This window comes from Ostrea edulis, chromosome 9 (genome assembly GCF_947568905.1).
Source record: "Ostrea edulis chromosome 9, xbOstEdul1.1, whole genome shotgun sequence".
NCBI classification, from domain to species: Eukaryota; Metazoa; Mollusca; class Bivalvia; order Ostreida; family Ostreidae; genus Ostrea; species Ostrea edulis.
The window spans coordinates 26164802-26179303 of NC_079172.1; the positions used below are offsets into that span (position 1 = coordinate 26164802).

The window sequence follows — 14502 nt, forward strand, 5'->3', positions numbered from 1 at the left end:
ATTTTGATGCTCTTTTTTAAACAATTCCCAATATCCATTTCAGTGACCCTCACCTCTCATACTTGACTTTGAAAACCAATATGAATCAAGGACGTCATATAAGTAATACTTTCTGCGAGTTTTAAGGCATTCGAAAAGAGATTTGTCTTAAATTTTGAATGCAGGGCTGAACAAACTAATCAAGAAAGGTCTTATTAATGAACGAATGAACAAACATACCATCGTAGAAACGACCCACATAACTGTTGTATTGATTGATTGAATATTGTTTAACGTTCCTCTCAAGAATATTTCACTCATATGGAGACGTCACTAATGCCGGTGAAGGGCTGCAAAATTTAGGCCTATGCTCGGCGCTTATGGCCTTTGAGCAGGGAGGGATCTTTATCGTTCCACACGTACTGTGAAACGGGACCTCGGTTTTTATGGTCTCAGGCGAAGGACCATCCCATTTAGTCGCCTCTTACGACAAGCAAGGGGTACTGAGGATTTATTCTAACCCGGATCCCCACGGGAGAGCACCTGTTTCAAAAAGATGAAAATAATATATACATTTCAAAAATAAAATAACGATATGTACATGAGTGCGTGTATAAAATAACAATATACATTACTTTATTTCAGGTGTTGCATTTTTTGAATATATCAAATCAAACCTGACAAAAAGTTTCCAAGAAATAGAATGCATAGCCCGGAGTGCGTCATCAATATTTCAGGAAATCATTTTATCTAAAGATGGTGCCGAAATTGCTGTTATGAATAGTTCAGGAACGGCCTCAATGCTTATAACTAATGCGAGATACTCTGTAACAACACAATCGTTTAGTGGGGATGAACGACTGATCTTGAGAATATCCAGTGTGGAGTGCGAAGATCAAGGAATGTTTGGTTGCAAAATGTCGACAAAGAACAATTCTATAATAACCGCTCCCAATATGACGTTTATTGTGGAAGGTAATGAATTTAACGTTTACTTATTTGCCTACATTATGTATTTGTATTCAGCAATTTGTGAATTTTTGATATATTTCAAACGCGAAATTGTCAATTCAGTTTCGCTGTATCTATGCGTAGTCAGGCACTTCAACGTACTGTGAACGTATTATATTTGGCGGAAATTGTTTTTTCAACAAGTTAGCGTAGATTTGATTTAGCGCATTCCTGAATTACTTTAAACATCTAGATTTACGGATGGCATTTAGCGATGTACTTGATTTAGCGGAAGCTACGTTCCGCCAAAGGCGCTAAATAGAATACACAGCCAAATGTAATACATTTACAGTATTTAGTTTGATCCATATAATTTCCCTAGTAATCTTGTTCTGTAAATAGTATTTTAAAATCATTGTGATGTACTTAATTATACATGTTTACATGTACTTAAACACTGTGTTATTAAATTCTATCCATCAACTATTATCACTTCTGAATTACTTCGTCATATCCTTACTGAATGTTATTGTCATATTGCAAGGAGCTAAACCAGAATTGAAATTACATCCCGACATCTTCGAACCTTTTGCTAGAGCAGGCCTCAATCATATATTTTCCACGGAGCACACCGGAATGGAAGAGAGAAATAACTACTTGGAAGTTCAAATATTCAAACTGAACGCTGTGACTGGTTTTAGATACTCAAACAGAATAGCAGAGACCGAAAAAATGCTGGATCCTACGAACAATATAACTAACATCAACATCACAGGAACGACTGCCCAGTTCCTTCTTGTGTCTGATTGGAAAACGAATGTGTCGTGTAACAACCCGGAAACGATAACATTTTTGCTGGACTTGACGATGGAGTTCAATAACGGGACTGTGAAATGTGTGCTGAAGGACGACGAGACAGTGCACTCTTCTGTGGAGTCACGCATAACAGTGATTCCTGGTAAGACATTTTCTATAATTTCATAACAATCTAGGAAGAATTTCAATCTCATTGATGACAGATTAGTTTGTATAAGGCTTGTTGGTCTTTCTTTCTGTTGTTTGAATTGTAACGAAGAATTTATTTTAGGTAACTTTTGTGACGGATATGAGCACCAATCTATCAGAAAACATCCGAACAATGACTGCAATAGTTTTGTCGATTGTTCGGAAATCGAAGGGAAAATGTATGCCGTGGGAAATCAATGTCCTACTGGCCAATGCATGGACTTTACAAAGAAATATTGTGTACCTTGTGACGGAAGTTTTACTTGCGAGGAAGTAACAACACCTGGTAAAAATGTTTTTTTACTCCTAATTAACACTATTAGTAATGATAGCACATTTAATTTGACTTCGATTCAATTTTATAGTTTATTTCATGTGTAATTTCTTTTAAATGTTTAATATTAAGTTAGCACATGATCTACAATATGAAAAGAAATCTTACTTTGTGTTGATAACGTTCTTATCTATTTGTTGGTAATCATAAAATATAACTTTAAGGTGGAATAGCAGTCATAAAATTTAAAGGCAATCATATCATTTGAAGTGGGACGTAAATTCAAAATCATTGACAATAATATTCTAAACACATAATGATATTGATATATTCCAATTTACTGTAGATATCAAGGAAAACGCATCATTATTTCAAATAATTATGTTAAATAGTAGATGTTTAACAGTAAACTTGTATGCATAAGACTTTATTGTAACCATTCAGGGCCTACAACAATAATGACAACCCTACCCCCAGGAACACGCTGTGAGTGGGAATTTGTTTTACATACATTTATATCAAATAGAAATGGCTTCAATGTTTTATTTCATATTATCCATGATGTTGTAGATCCCCATCAAATTGTAGAACTATTTCTGTGAAATGTTGCAAGAACTAATTGTTCTTGTTCTTGTGAGCTATGGACAGCATTATCTAAAGAAGATCTGAACAAAATTGAATATATCCAAAGACATTTTTCTAGAATAATACAAGGTTTTTCAAAATATTCTCCATTTCTTTCGTGCATTGCAAATCTAGGTTTATGGACTATGGAAGGTTATATTGATAAATGTCGTTTATTATTATTCGGTAGACTGCATAGAGCAGATCAAAACTCTACTCACAATAAAGTATATAGATTTATCTCCAATGTTTGTGTTGCTGAAAAGTTTCTTGTGACAAAAATTATTATTGATACTCTGACAAAATACGAAATTAGTTTTTAAAAATGTATTTCTAGTAGAAGATAGAAAATGGCATAATGCAATATCACAATGTCAACATATGTCGTTGTTTATGAAAATTCATTGTAAATTAAGACCAAGTCATATCTGGTGTATCCTTAATGAAAATCCTGGTCAACGACGGTCTATTAATTGTCTCTTGCAACTTGCTTCTATGAAAATAGTTTCAAAAGAATGTACTTTGTGTGGTAAAAATGATTTAAATTATAACATGCATGTAATGCTTAGTTGCTTCAATGTTTTATCAGAAAGAGAACATTTACTAGAGAATATATTGGATCTGTTAGACCTTGAAGAATATCTTAACTTTGAGAGCCAAAGTATTGAAACACAATATCTTTCTCTTCTGGGATGTATTAATGGTACAAGCTTTGGAAATTTGTCTCGTGATAAATGGAAAAAAGTAATTCAAATTGTTTCAAATTACGTTTTCAAATTGAAAAATCTCTTTATCTTTGATTGTCGTAAAATGTAACTTTGTACATATATAATTATGTTTGTTTGTTCCTGTTCATATCTAATTATATAATGTTCTAGTTGTCAATTACTTATAACTTTCCATTACCTTGGAGGAAATAAAGAATATCTTATCTTATCTTATCTTATATACATACATATATATATATATATATATATATATATATATGTATGTATGTATGTATAATCACAAGAAAGCATTATGAATTCGGCTTTCAAATATGGTCATATATCATCGCAACCAAATATTGACCAACGTCCTTTTGAGTCCTGTGTCTGCTGGGTATGAATAGGGCCTAATTTGACGTTAAATCTGATTTTCAGAATTTGTGTATTTCTACATTACTTTGATGAAAGATGTATGTGAATATAACGCTTTTTTGCTATATATCCTATGTGTATCATGCATTATGTTTTCAACAATATCAGTGCAAAACGTTTGATATACAAGACATTTATAACATTACGGGTATTATAGATGTGTCGTGTAATGATTCCACCCACTCGGAGGGGACATCAGCCATCGTAAAATGTGTTGTCCTAGATAACACATTCGTCAGCCTAAACATCACATTCCTCCCAGAGTCAAGTCAAGGAAGTGAGGAAAAAATAGCGGGAATTCTTCCAGACGGCACGGTGCAATCTCAGTCCCGTCCTGACATGGACATATCCACCAACTTTGCTTCATCGCCTATGATTTTATCAATGACGTTCCATTCAGTAAATTGCAGTGGTAAAGGACGATATAGTATCACCGGCATGGGAACAGATTCATCAGTTGCCCTTTCTGTTGAAACATTTAGACTAAATGTTATTAGTAAGTTGTTTCTTTATCATTTTGAGTCATCAGATTGATCAGGTCAATTAACAGTAATTAACCAGCATTTACATGTACAACGATGGCAGTAAATAATTGAATTAATTATTGAATACTGGAAGCATGTCTATTATATAACTTATACTCTGTAAGGCACAAGAATCGGTCAAGGTTGCATTACATTTCTAAATATAGATAACAATTCGTTCTCAATCACTGTAAATGTACAAAGTTTAGACGATATACTAGAACACACATGTAGTTACATGTGTGTCAGTGACAGTCATTTTCAGCATTTATCACAAGACAGCAATATTCATATAAAACCACTCTCGTGGGGATCCGGGTTAGAATAGGTCCTCAGAACCCCTTGTATGTCGTAAGTGGCGACTTAATGGAAGGTCCTTCAAATGAGACCGCGAATGAAGAGGTCCCGTGTCACAGTAGGAGTGGCCCGATAAAGACCCCTCCCTGCTCAAAGGCCGTACTCACCGAGGTTACAGAATCGTACAGTCCCTCACAGGCAATGTGACGTCTCTATAGGAGTGCAAAAGTCTTCAGTGAGACGATAAACAATATACAACCAACCAACTAACAAATAAAACTACAGTTATCATTCATGAAACATCGATATAAGAGACTTTGATATATGGTATAAAATGGTTTGCTAATAGGCATTATGTAGTTAGTATTCAATTATGAGTACTATAAGTGTACCTGTTAACAATATTTGCAACTCACATATTCCAGTTTTGGCAATACATTTAACACAAAATCAAGATATCTAAAAAAAAAAACACCTCTAAAATCACACCAATTGTAACACATTGTTAACCTTATCCAGTCACTGAACATTTATGATATCAGTTTCAGATCAAACAGTAAGTACGAAATTCATAGTAAATCAGAACAGTTGACCATTTGGTCCACGTTTAGAAAATCAAAACTATTGACCGTTTCGTCCAGATGCGAGAACAAATCATTTAATGTTCTATGTGTTTTATGTTTCGGGGGAATGTTTGTTTCGGGGGGTATGCTTGTTTCTGTTTCTGTATTATGTCACCAGTTGTAGGCGAAATACAACAAATTTAGACCTATGCTTAGTGCTCAGGGCCGTATCAATTAGTGATCTTTAGCGTGCCAACGCCTTCCGCGACACGGGACCTTCATTTTTACGGCCATATCCCAAAGATCCGTGTCACTCACCTCCACTTCCGAGTGTTTGGCAAAGAACTAGTCACTATATTTTTGTTTACGTCTAAGGCTTGGCGCGGTCATGACACGAACAGGGCTCCCGACCACGAAGAGAATGCTCTACCACTGACCTACCGCTGTCAGAAATTGCAACTAATTAAAGTTTCCTTCCCAGATATTAAGTATAATTGCGAGCTTTCATTTGAATTGAACAAAACTAGTTATAGATAAATGAACTTCTAAAGGCGAGTGATTTGTACCATAATTTTATAAAGGAATGTACCGCATTTCTTTTTAAACTAGTATTACTAGTGACCATAATGTTTCATGTGATAGAATACTTTCTTAGTTACCGGCCGCGGTCGCTTAGTGCAGGTAGGGCGCTCATTTTGCATCAAGAAACCTCCCTGGGTTGGTCGTAATCATCATAGACAGGTAAGAAATTGTGACACTTTCGTTACGGCTGGTGACGTCTCTACATTGGTGAATTGTTTTTTGATATGACGTAAAATAATACATAAAACTTACTCAGTTACTTTACATTTGTCACAAGCTTTCTGGGATTGAACAAAAATAACCATTCTGACTACACATTTCAGCAGAAACACAATTACTTTATTATATATTTTTAAAAGTTCAGTTCAGTTGATTTTGTTAAACTATTTGTTTGATCATTTTTTTTTAAATTGACTCTAGTCTTTGTGGAGTGCATATATCGTAAAACTTTAAAGCACATATGCTTTATTATAGTTTGTCCATTTACTAATTACTATTATTGTAAATCCTATATCACAATAAGTACAGCGATATGTTAAAATCAAGTCCATTATTTAGCGTGAAATCACTTGATTTTGCGGGGACTAATTTACGTGGATTCCCAGATTTTACCCTTTCGTTGGGATGTAATTTCGTGGGTATGGTTTCGGTACATTGAATTATCATATTTGTGTATTTCGTTGTGGTTTGGAATTCCTGAGATAGGAGTAATCTGGAAATCCATGAAATCTAATAATTTTACAGAACTATAAAAATTAATTTTCAGGCAATCTGACAGCATTCAGTATAAACACGAGTCCAATTTACGAAGAGGGTTCACAGATTGAATTCAACTGTACAGCTACTATAGATGAGTCTCACGCAGACATTAAAGCGTACTACAAAAAACAATCAGAGAGCAGTTTTACCAACATTGAAGGATCAATAGTTATCACTGGAAGAAACGACCCACACTGTCTTGTGAATGTCGTTTGGAAACCATCAAATCTTATGATAGCTGATGGAAGTTTCAATAATACCGATCTTAAATGTTCAATTATGCAATGGCCATTTGCAAATAAATTTAAGTCAATTACTGTTCGAAGCGCAGGTATAGTTTCGCATGGAAGTTTTTAAAAAAAAAATTTTAATCTTTTAATTATTATTAAAACAACTGATATACAATAAACATATTTACATAAGAAAAAAATTCAGCACATAGAGTTGTACGTATTGCATCTCTAATTTGATACACTTGCGTGTTTTATGTGTCACTGAATTATAGGGATTTGCATATATTATACACAAACATAATACACCAGACATAGACATACAAGTATTATACATATATTATACACAAGCACTATACATCAGACATAGATATACAAGTATTATACATATATTATACACAAGCACTATACATCAGACACACAAGTATTATACATATATTATACACAAGCACTATACATCAGACATAGATATACAAGTAGTATACATATATTATACACAATCACTATACATCAGACATAGATATACAAGTATTATACATATATTATACACAAGCACTATACATCAGACACACAAGTATTATACATATATTATACACAAGCACTATACATCAGACATAGATATACAATTATTATACAGATATTATACACAAACACTATACATCAGACATAGACACACAAGTATTATACATATATTATACACAAGCTCTATACATCAGATATAGATATACAAGTATTATACATATATTATACACAAGCACTATACATCAGACATAGATATACAAGTATTATACATAAATTATACACAAACACTATACATCAGACACACAAGTATTATACATATATTTTACAGAAGCACTATACATGAGATATAGATATACAAGTATTATACATATATTATACACAAGCACTATACATCAGACATAGATATACAAGTATTATACATATATTATACACAAACACTATACATCAAACATAGATATACAAGTATTATACATATATTATACACAAACACTATACATCAGACATAGATATACAAGTATTATACATATATTATACACAAACACTATACATCAAACATAGATATACAAGTATTATACATATATTATACACAAGCACTATACATCAAACATAGATATACAAGTATTATACATATATTATACACAAACACTATACATCAGACATAGATATACAAGTATTATACATATATTATACACAAACACTATACATGAGACATAGACACACAAGAATTATACATATATTATACACAAGCTCTATACATCAGACATAGATATACAAGTATTATACATATATTATACACAAACACTATACATCAGACACACAAGTATTATACATATATTATACACAAACACTATACATCAGACACACAAGTATTATACATATATTATACAGAAGCACTATACATGAGACATAGATATACAAGTATTATACATATATTATACACAAGCACTATACATCAGACGTAGATATACAAGTATTATACATATATTATACACAAACACTATACATCAAACATAGATATACAAGTATTATACATATATTATGCACAAACACTATACATCAGACATAGATATACAAGTATTATACATATATTATACACAAGCACTATACATCAAACATAGATATACAAGTATTATACATATATTAAACACAAGCACTATACATCAGACATAGATATACAAGTATTATACATATATTATACACAAGCACTATACATCAGACACACAAGTATTATACATATATTTTACAGAAGCACTATACATGAGATATAGATATACAAGTATTATACATATATTATACACAAGCACTATACATCAGACATAGATATACAAGTATTATACATATATTATACACAAACACTATACATCAAACATAGATATACAAGTATTATACATATATTATACACAAACACTATACATCAGACATAGATATACAAGTATTATACATATATTATACACAAACACTATACATCAAACATAGATATACAAGTATTATACATATATTATACACAAGCACTAAACATCAAACATAGATATACAAGTATTATACATATATTATACACAAACACTATACATCAGACATAGATATACAAGTATTATACATATATTATACACAAACACTATACATCAGACATAGACACACAAGAATTATACATATATTATACACAAGCTCTATACATCAGACATAGATATACAAGTATTATACATATATTATACACAAGCACTATACATCAGACATAGATATACAAGTATTATACATATATTATACACAAACACTATACATCAGACACACAAGTATTATACATTTATTATACAGAAGCACTATACATCAGACATAGACATACAAGTATTATACATATATTATACACAAACACTATACATCAGACATAGATATACAAGTATTATACATATATTATACACAAGCACTATACATCAGACATAGATATACAAGTATTATACATATATTATACACTAGCACTATACACCAGACATAGACATACAAGTATTATACATATATTATACACAAGCACTATACATGAGACATAGATATACAAGTATTATACATATATTATACACAAACACTATACATCAGACACACAAGTATTATACATATATTATACAGAAGCACTATACATGAGACATAGATATACAAGTATTATACATATATTATACACAAGCACTATACATCAGACATAGATATACAAGTATTATACATATATTATACACAAACACTATACATCAAACATAGATATACAAGTATTATACATATATTATACACAAACACTATACATCAGACATAGATATACAAGTATTATACATATATTATACACAAGCACTATACATCAAACATAGATATACAAGTATTATACATATATTATACACAAGCACTATACATGAGACATAGATATACAAGTATTATACATATATTATACACAAACACTATACATCAGACACAAAAGTATTATACATATATTATACACAAGCACTATACATCAGACACACAAGTATTATGCATATATTATACACAAGCACTATACATCAGACATAGATATACAAGTATTATACATATATTATACAGAAGCACTATACATCAGACAAACAAGTATTATACATATATTATACACAAACACTATACACCAGACATAGATATACAAGTATTATACATATATTATACACAAGCTCTATACATCAGACATAGATATACAAGTATTATACATATATTATACACAAGCTCTATACATCAGACACACAAGTATTATACATATATTATACACAAGCACTATACATCAGACATAGACATACAAGTATTATACATATATTATACACAAGCACTATACATCAGACATAGATATACAAGTATTATACATATATTATACACAAGCACTATACATCAGACATAGACATATAAGTATTATACATATATTATACACAAACACTATAAATCAGACATAGATATACCAGTATTTTACATATATTATACACAAACACTATACATCAGACATAGATATACAAGTATTATACATATATTATACACAAGCACTATACATCAGACATAGATATACAAGTATTATACATATATTATACACAAGCACTATACATCAGACATAGATATACAAGTATTATATATATATTATACACAAACACTATACATCAGACATAGATATACAAGTATTATACATATATTATACACAAGCACTATACATCAGACACACAAGTATTATACATATATCATACACAAACACTATACATCAGACATAGACATACAAGTATTATACATATATTATTCACAAACACTATACATCAGACATAGATATACAATTATTATACATATATTATACACAAACACTATACATCAGACATAGACATACAAGTAGTATACATATATTATACACAAACACTATACATCAGACATAGATATACAAGTATTATACATATATTATACACAAGCACTATACATCAGACATAGATATACAAGTATTATACATATATTATACACAAGCACTATACATCAGACATAGATATACAAGTATTATACATATATTATACACAAGCACTAAACATCAGACATAGATATACAAGTATTATATATATATTATACACAAACACTATACATCAGACATAGATATACAAGTATTATACATATATTATACACAAGCACTATACATCAGACGCACAAGTATTATACATATATCATACACAAACACTATACATCAGACATAGACATACAAGTATTATACATATATTATTCACAAACACTATACTTCAGACATAGATATACAATTATTATACATATATTATACACAAACACTATACATCAGACATAGACATACAAGTAGTATACATATATTATACACAAACACTATACATCAGACATAGATATACAAGTATTATACATATATTATACACAAGCACTATACATCAGACATAGATATACAAGTATTATACATATATTATACACAAACACTATACATCAGACATAGATATACAAGTATTATACATATATTATACACAAGCACTATACATCAGACATAGATATACAAGTATTATACATATATTATACACAAGCACTATACATCAGACATAGATATACAAGTATTATACATATATTATACACAAGCACTATACATCAGACATAGATATACAAGTATTATACATATATTATACACAAACACTATACATCAGACATAGATATACAAGTATTATACATATATTATACACAAGCACTATACATCAGACACACAAGTATTATACATATATCATACACAAACACTATACATCAGACATAGATATACAAGTATTATACATATATTATACACAAACACTATACATCAGACACACAAGTATTATACATATATTATACACAAACACTATACATCAGAAACAGAAGTATTATACATATATTATACACAAGCACTATACATCAGACATAGACATACAAGTATTATACATATGTTATACACAAACACTATACATCGGACATAGATATACAAGTATTATACATATATTATACACAAACACTATACATCAGACGCACAAGTATTATACATATATTATACACAAACACTATACATCAGACATAGATATACAAGTATTATACATATGTTATACACAAGCACTATACATCAGACATCAGACACACAAGTATTATACATATATTATACACAGGGACTATTTATTTACCTTTTACAGAACAGCGTGGAGAAATTCAAAACGAGCGTCCTCTACACTCCCTAAACATCTAAAGTACATGGATAATACAGCCGATAATGTTATAGACATGTGCAACCTCTGGAGAAAATATTATTCTGATCTTGCCGCGGAGAAACACACTCCAAACAAATTTGATGATTCATTCAAAGAACATATTGATGAATAAGTAAATCATCTAGATAGTGAGTCCAGAAGCTTCTCCCAATTTACTCTTGTACAGGATCCATTATCGACTGAGGAAATACGGCAACATATTACAGCAATATCAAAGGGACAAGAAGCGGGTCCAGACTTTCTTACAAATGAACACATCATATACGGCGGAAACAAACTCGTAGATCATTTATGTATTCTTTTCAACCACATATTGCAATGTACATATGTTCCTGAAATGTTTAAGGTTGGTAAAGTAATCTCTATCTACAAAGGCAAAAATAAAGATAAATGTAACCCTACAAACTACAGAGGTATTACATTGACTTCTGCAATAAGCAAACTATTTGAAAAGGTTATTCTATGTCGCATTGAAAATGAATTAACTGAAAAGCGCATCTTATTTCCACATCCGTTACAATTCGGTTTCAGAAATGAGCATGGTGCTATACCAGCCTGTTATGTCTTGAAAGAAACCATTGGCTATTATGTATGAAGGGGTTCGCCAGTCTTCTGTGCTTTTTTAGATAACGAAAAGGCTTTTGATAGAATATGGCATAATGTCCATTTATTTAAACTGCATACTCTTGGAATTGATCGTAGAATATGGAAAATCCTGAAATACTGGTACAATGGCAATAAATGTTTTGTATCCTTTGCTGGGATGAATTCGTCATTATACAATGTTTCACAAGGTGTTGGTCAAGGAAGAGTTCTTAGTGCTTTTATGTTCCTTGTATATGTAGACGATCTCTTAAATGAAATTTGTAAACTCAACTATGGGTTATTGTTGGGTGATATACATATACCAAGTATACTGTTAGCAGATGATACTGTTTTGCTGAGTAATTCGCCTCGCTCTCTTCAAAGTCTGTTGGTTATTGTTGAGCGTTATGTATACAAATGGAGACTTCATTACAACCCATGTAAAAGTGTTTTTATAGTTTTTAATAAGTTTCCTCTTTCATTTGTAAATCATGAAATGAAATTATTTAATGATCATATACCATATTGTGATAGTGTCATATATGCAGGTTGTTTGCTTCAAGCAAACATGAAATGTGACAAATTGACAGATCGAGCGTGCAAGGCTGCAAGAACTAAAATACATTCCTTGTATACAATTGGTGTGAACAGTTTTCAGATTCATCCTATAGTTTCAGCTAAAATTTGGAAAAGGATTGTGTTACCGTCGGCATTCTATTCTTGTGAGCTATGGACAGCATTATCTAAAGAAGATCTGAACAAAATTGAATATATCCAAAGACATTTTTCTAGAATAATACAAGGTTTTTCAAAATATTCTCCATCTCTTTCGTGTATTGCAAATCTAGGTTTATGGACTATGGAAGGATATATTGATAAATGTCGTTTATTATTATTCGGTAGACTGCATAGAGCAGATCAAAACTCTACTCACAATAAAGTATATAGATTTATATCCATTGTTTGTGTTGCTGAAAAGTTTCTCGTGACAAAATTTATTACTGATACTCTGACAAAATACGAAATGTCTAATGTCTTTTCTGACCATGCTGATATTGTTTTTGATAAACAATCGTTTTCAAAATTAGTTTTTAAAAATGTATTTCTAGTAGAAGATAGAAAATGGCATAATGCAATATCACAATGTCAACATATGTCGTTGTTTATGAAAATTCATTGTAAATTAAGACCAAGTCATATCTGGTGTATCCTTAATGAAAATCCTGGTCAACGACGGTCTATTAATTGTCTCTTGCAACTTGCCTCTATGAAAATAGTTTCAAAAAAATGTACTTTGTGTGGTAAAAATGTTTTAAATTATAACATGCATGTAATGCTTAGTTGCTTCAATGTTTTATCAGAAAGAGAACATTTACTAGAGAATATATTGGATCTGTTAGACCTTGAAGAATATGTTAATTTTGAGAGCCAAAGTATTGAAACACAATATCTTTCTCTTCTGGGATGTATTAATGGTACTAGCTTTGGAAATTTGTCTCGTGATAAATGGAAAAAAGTAATTCAAATTGTTTCAAATTACGTTTTCAAATTGAAAAATCTCTTTACCTTTGATTGTCGTAAAATGTAACTTTGTACATATATAATTATGTTTGTTTGTTCCTGTTCATATCTAATTATATAATGTTCTAGTTGTCAATTACTTATAACTCTCCATTACCTTGGAGGAAATAAAGAATATCTTATCTTA

General features: G+C 30.8%; 1 protein-coding gene across 1 annotated transcript; it reads left to right on the plus strand.

Moving 5' to 3' along the window:
• The first annotated feature begins 633 nt into the window (after positions 1 to 633).
• LOC130050300 (uncharacterized) lies at positions 634 to 14502 on the plus strand. Its single transcript, XM_056149981.1, has 7 exons — positions 634 to 954; positions 1475 to 1888; positions 2018 to 2221; positions 2654 to 2695; positions 4130 to 4468; positions 6705 to 7028; positions 12135 to 14502. Exons 1-7 carry the CDS (start codon positions 756 to 758, stop codon positions 12185 to 12187), a joined length of 1575 nt encoding a protein of 524 aa, XP_056005956.1. The 5' UTR covers positions 634 to 755; the 3' UTR covers positions 12188 to 14502.

Excerpts from the sequence above, each read along its gene's own strand:
- LOC130050300 (XM_056149981.1), top strand. The coding sequence starts at position 756 with ATGAATAGTTCAGGAACGGCCTCAATGCTTATAACTAATGCGAGATAC. Across the intron at positions 2,222-2,653 it reads CGAGGAAGTAACAACACCTG|GGCCTACAACAATAATGACA; the intron begins GTAAAAATGTTT and ends GTAACCATTCAG. Across the intron at positions 7,029-12,134 it reads AATTACTGTTCGAAGCGCAG|AACAGCGTGGAGAAATTCAA; the intron begins GTATAGTTTCGC and ends TACCTTTTACAG.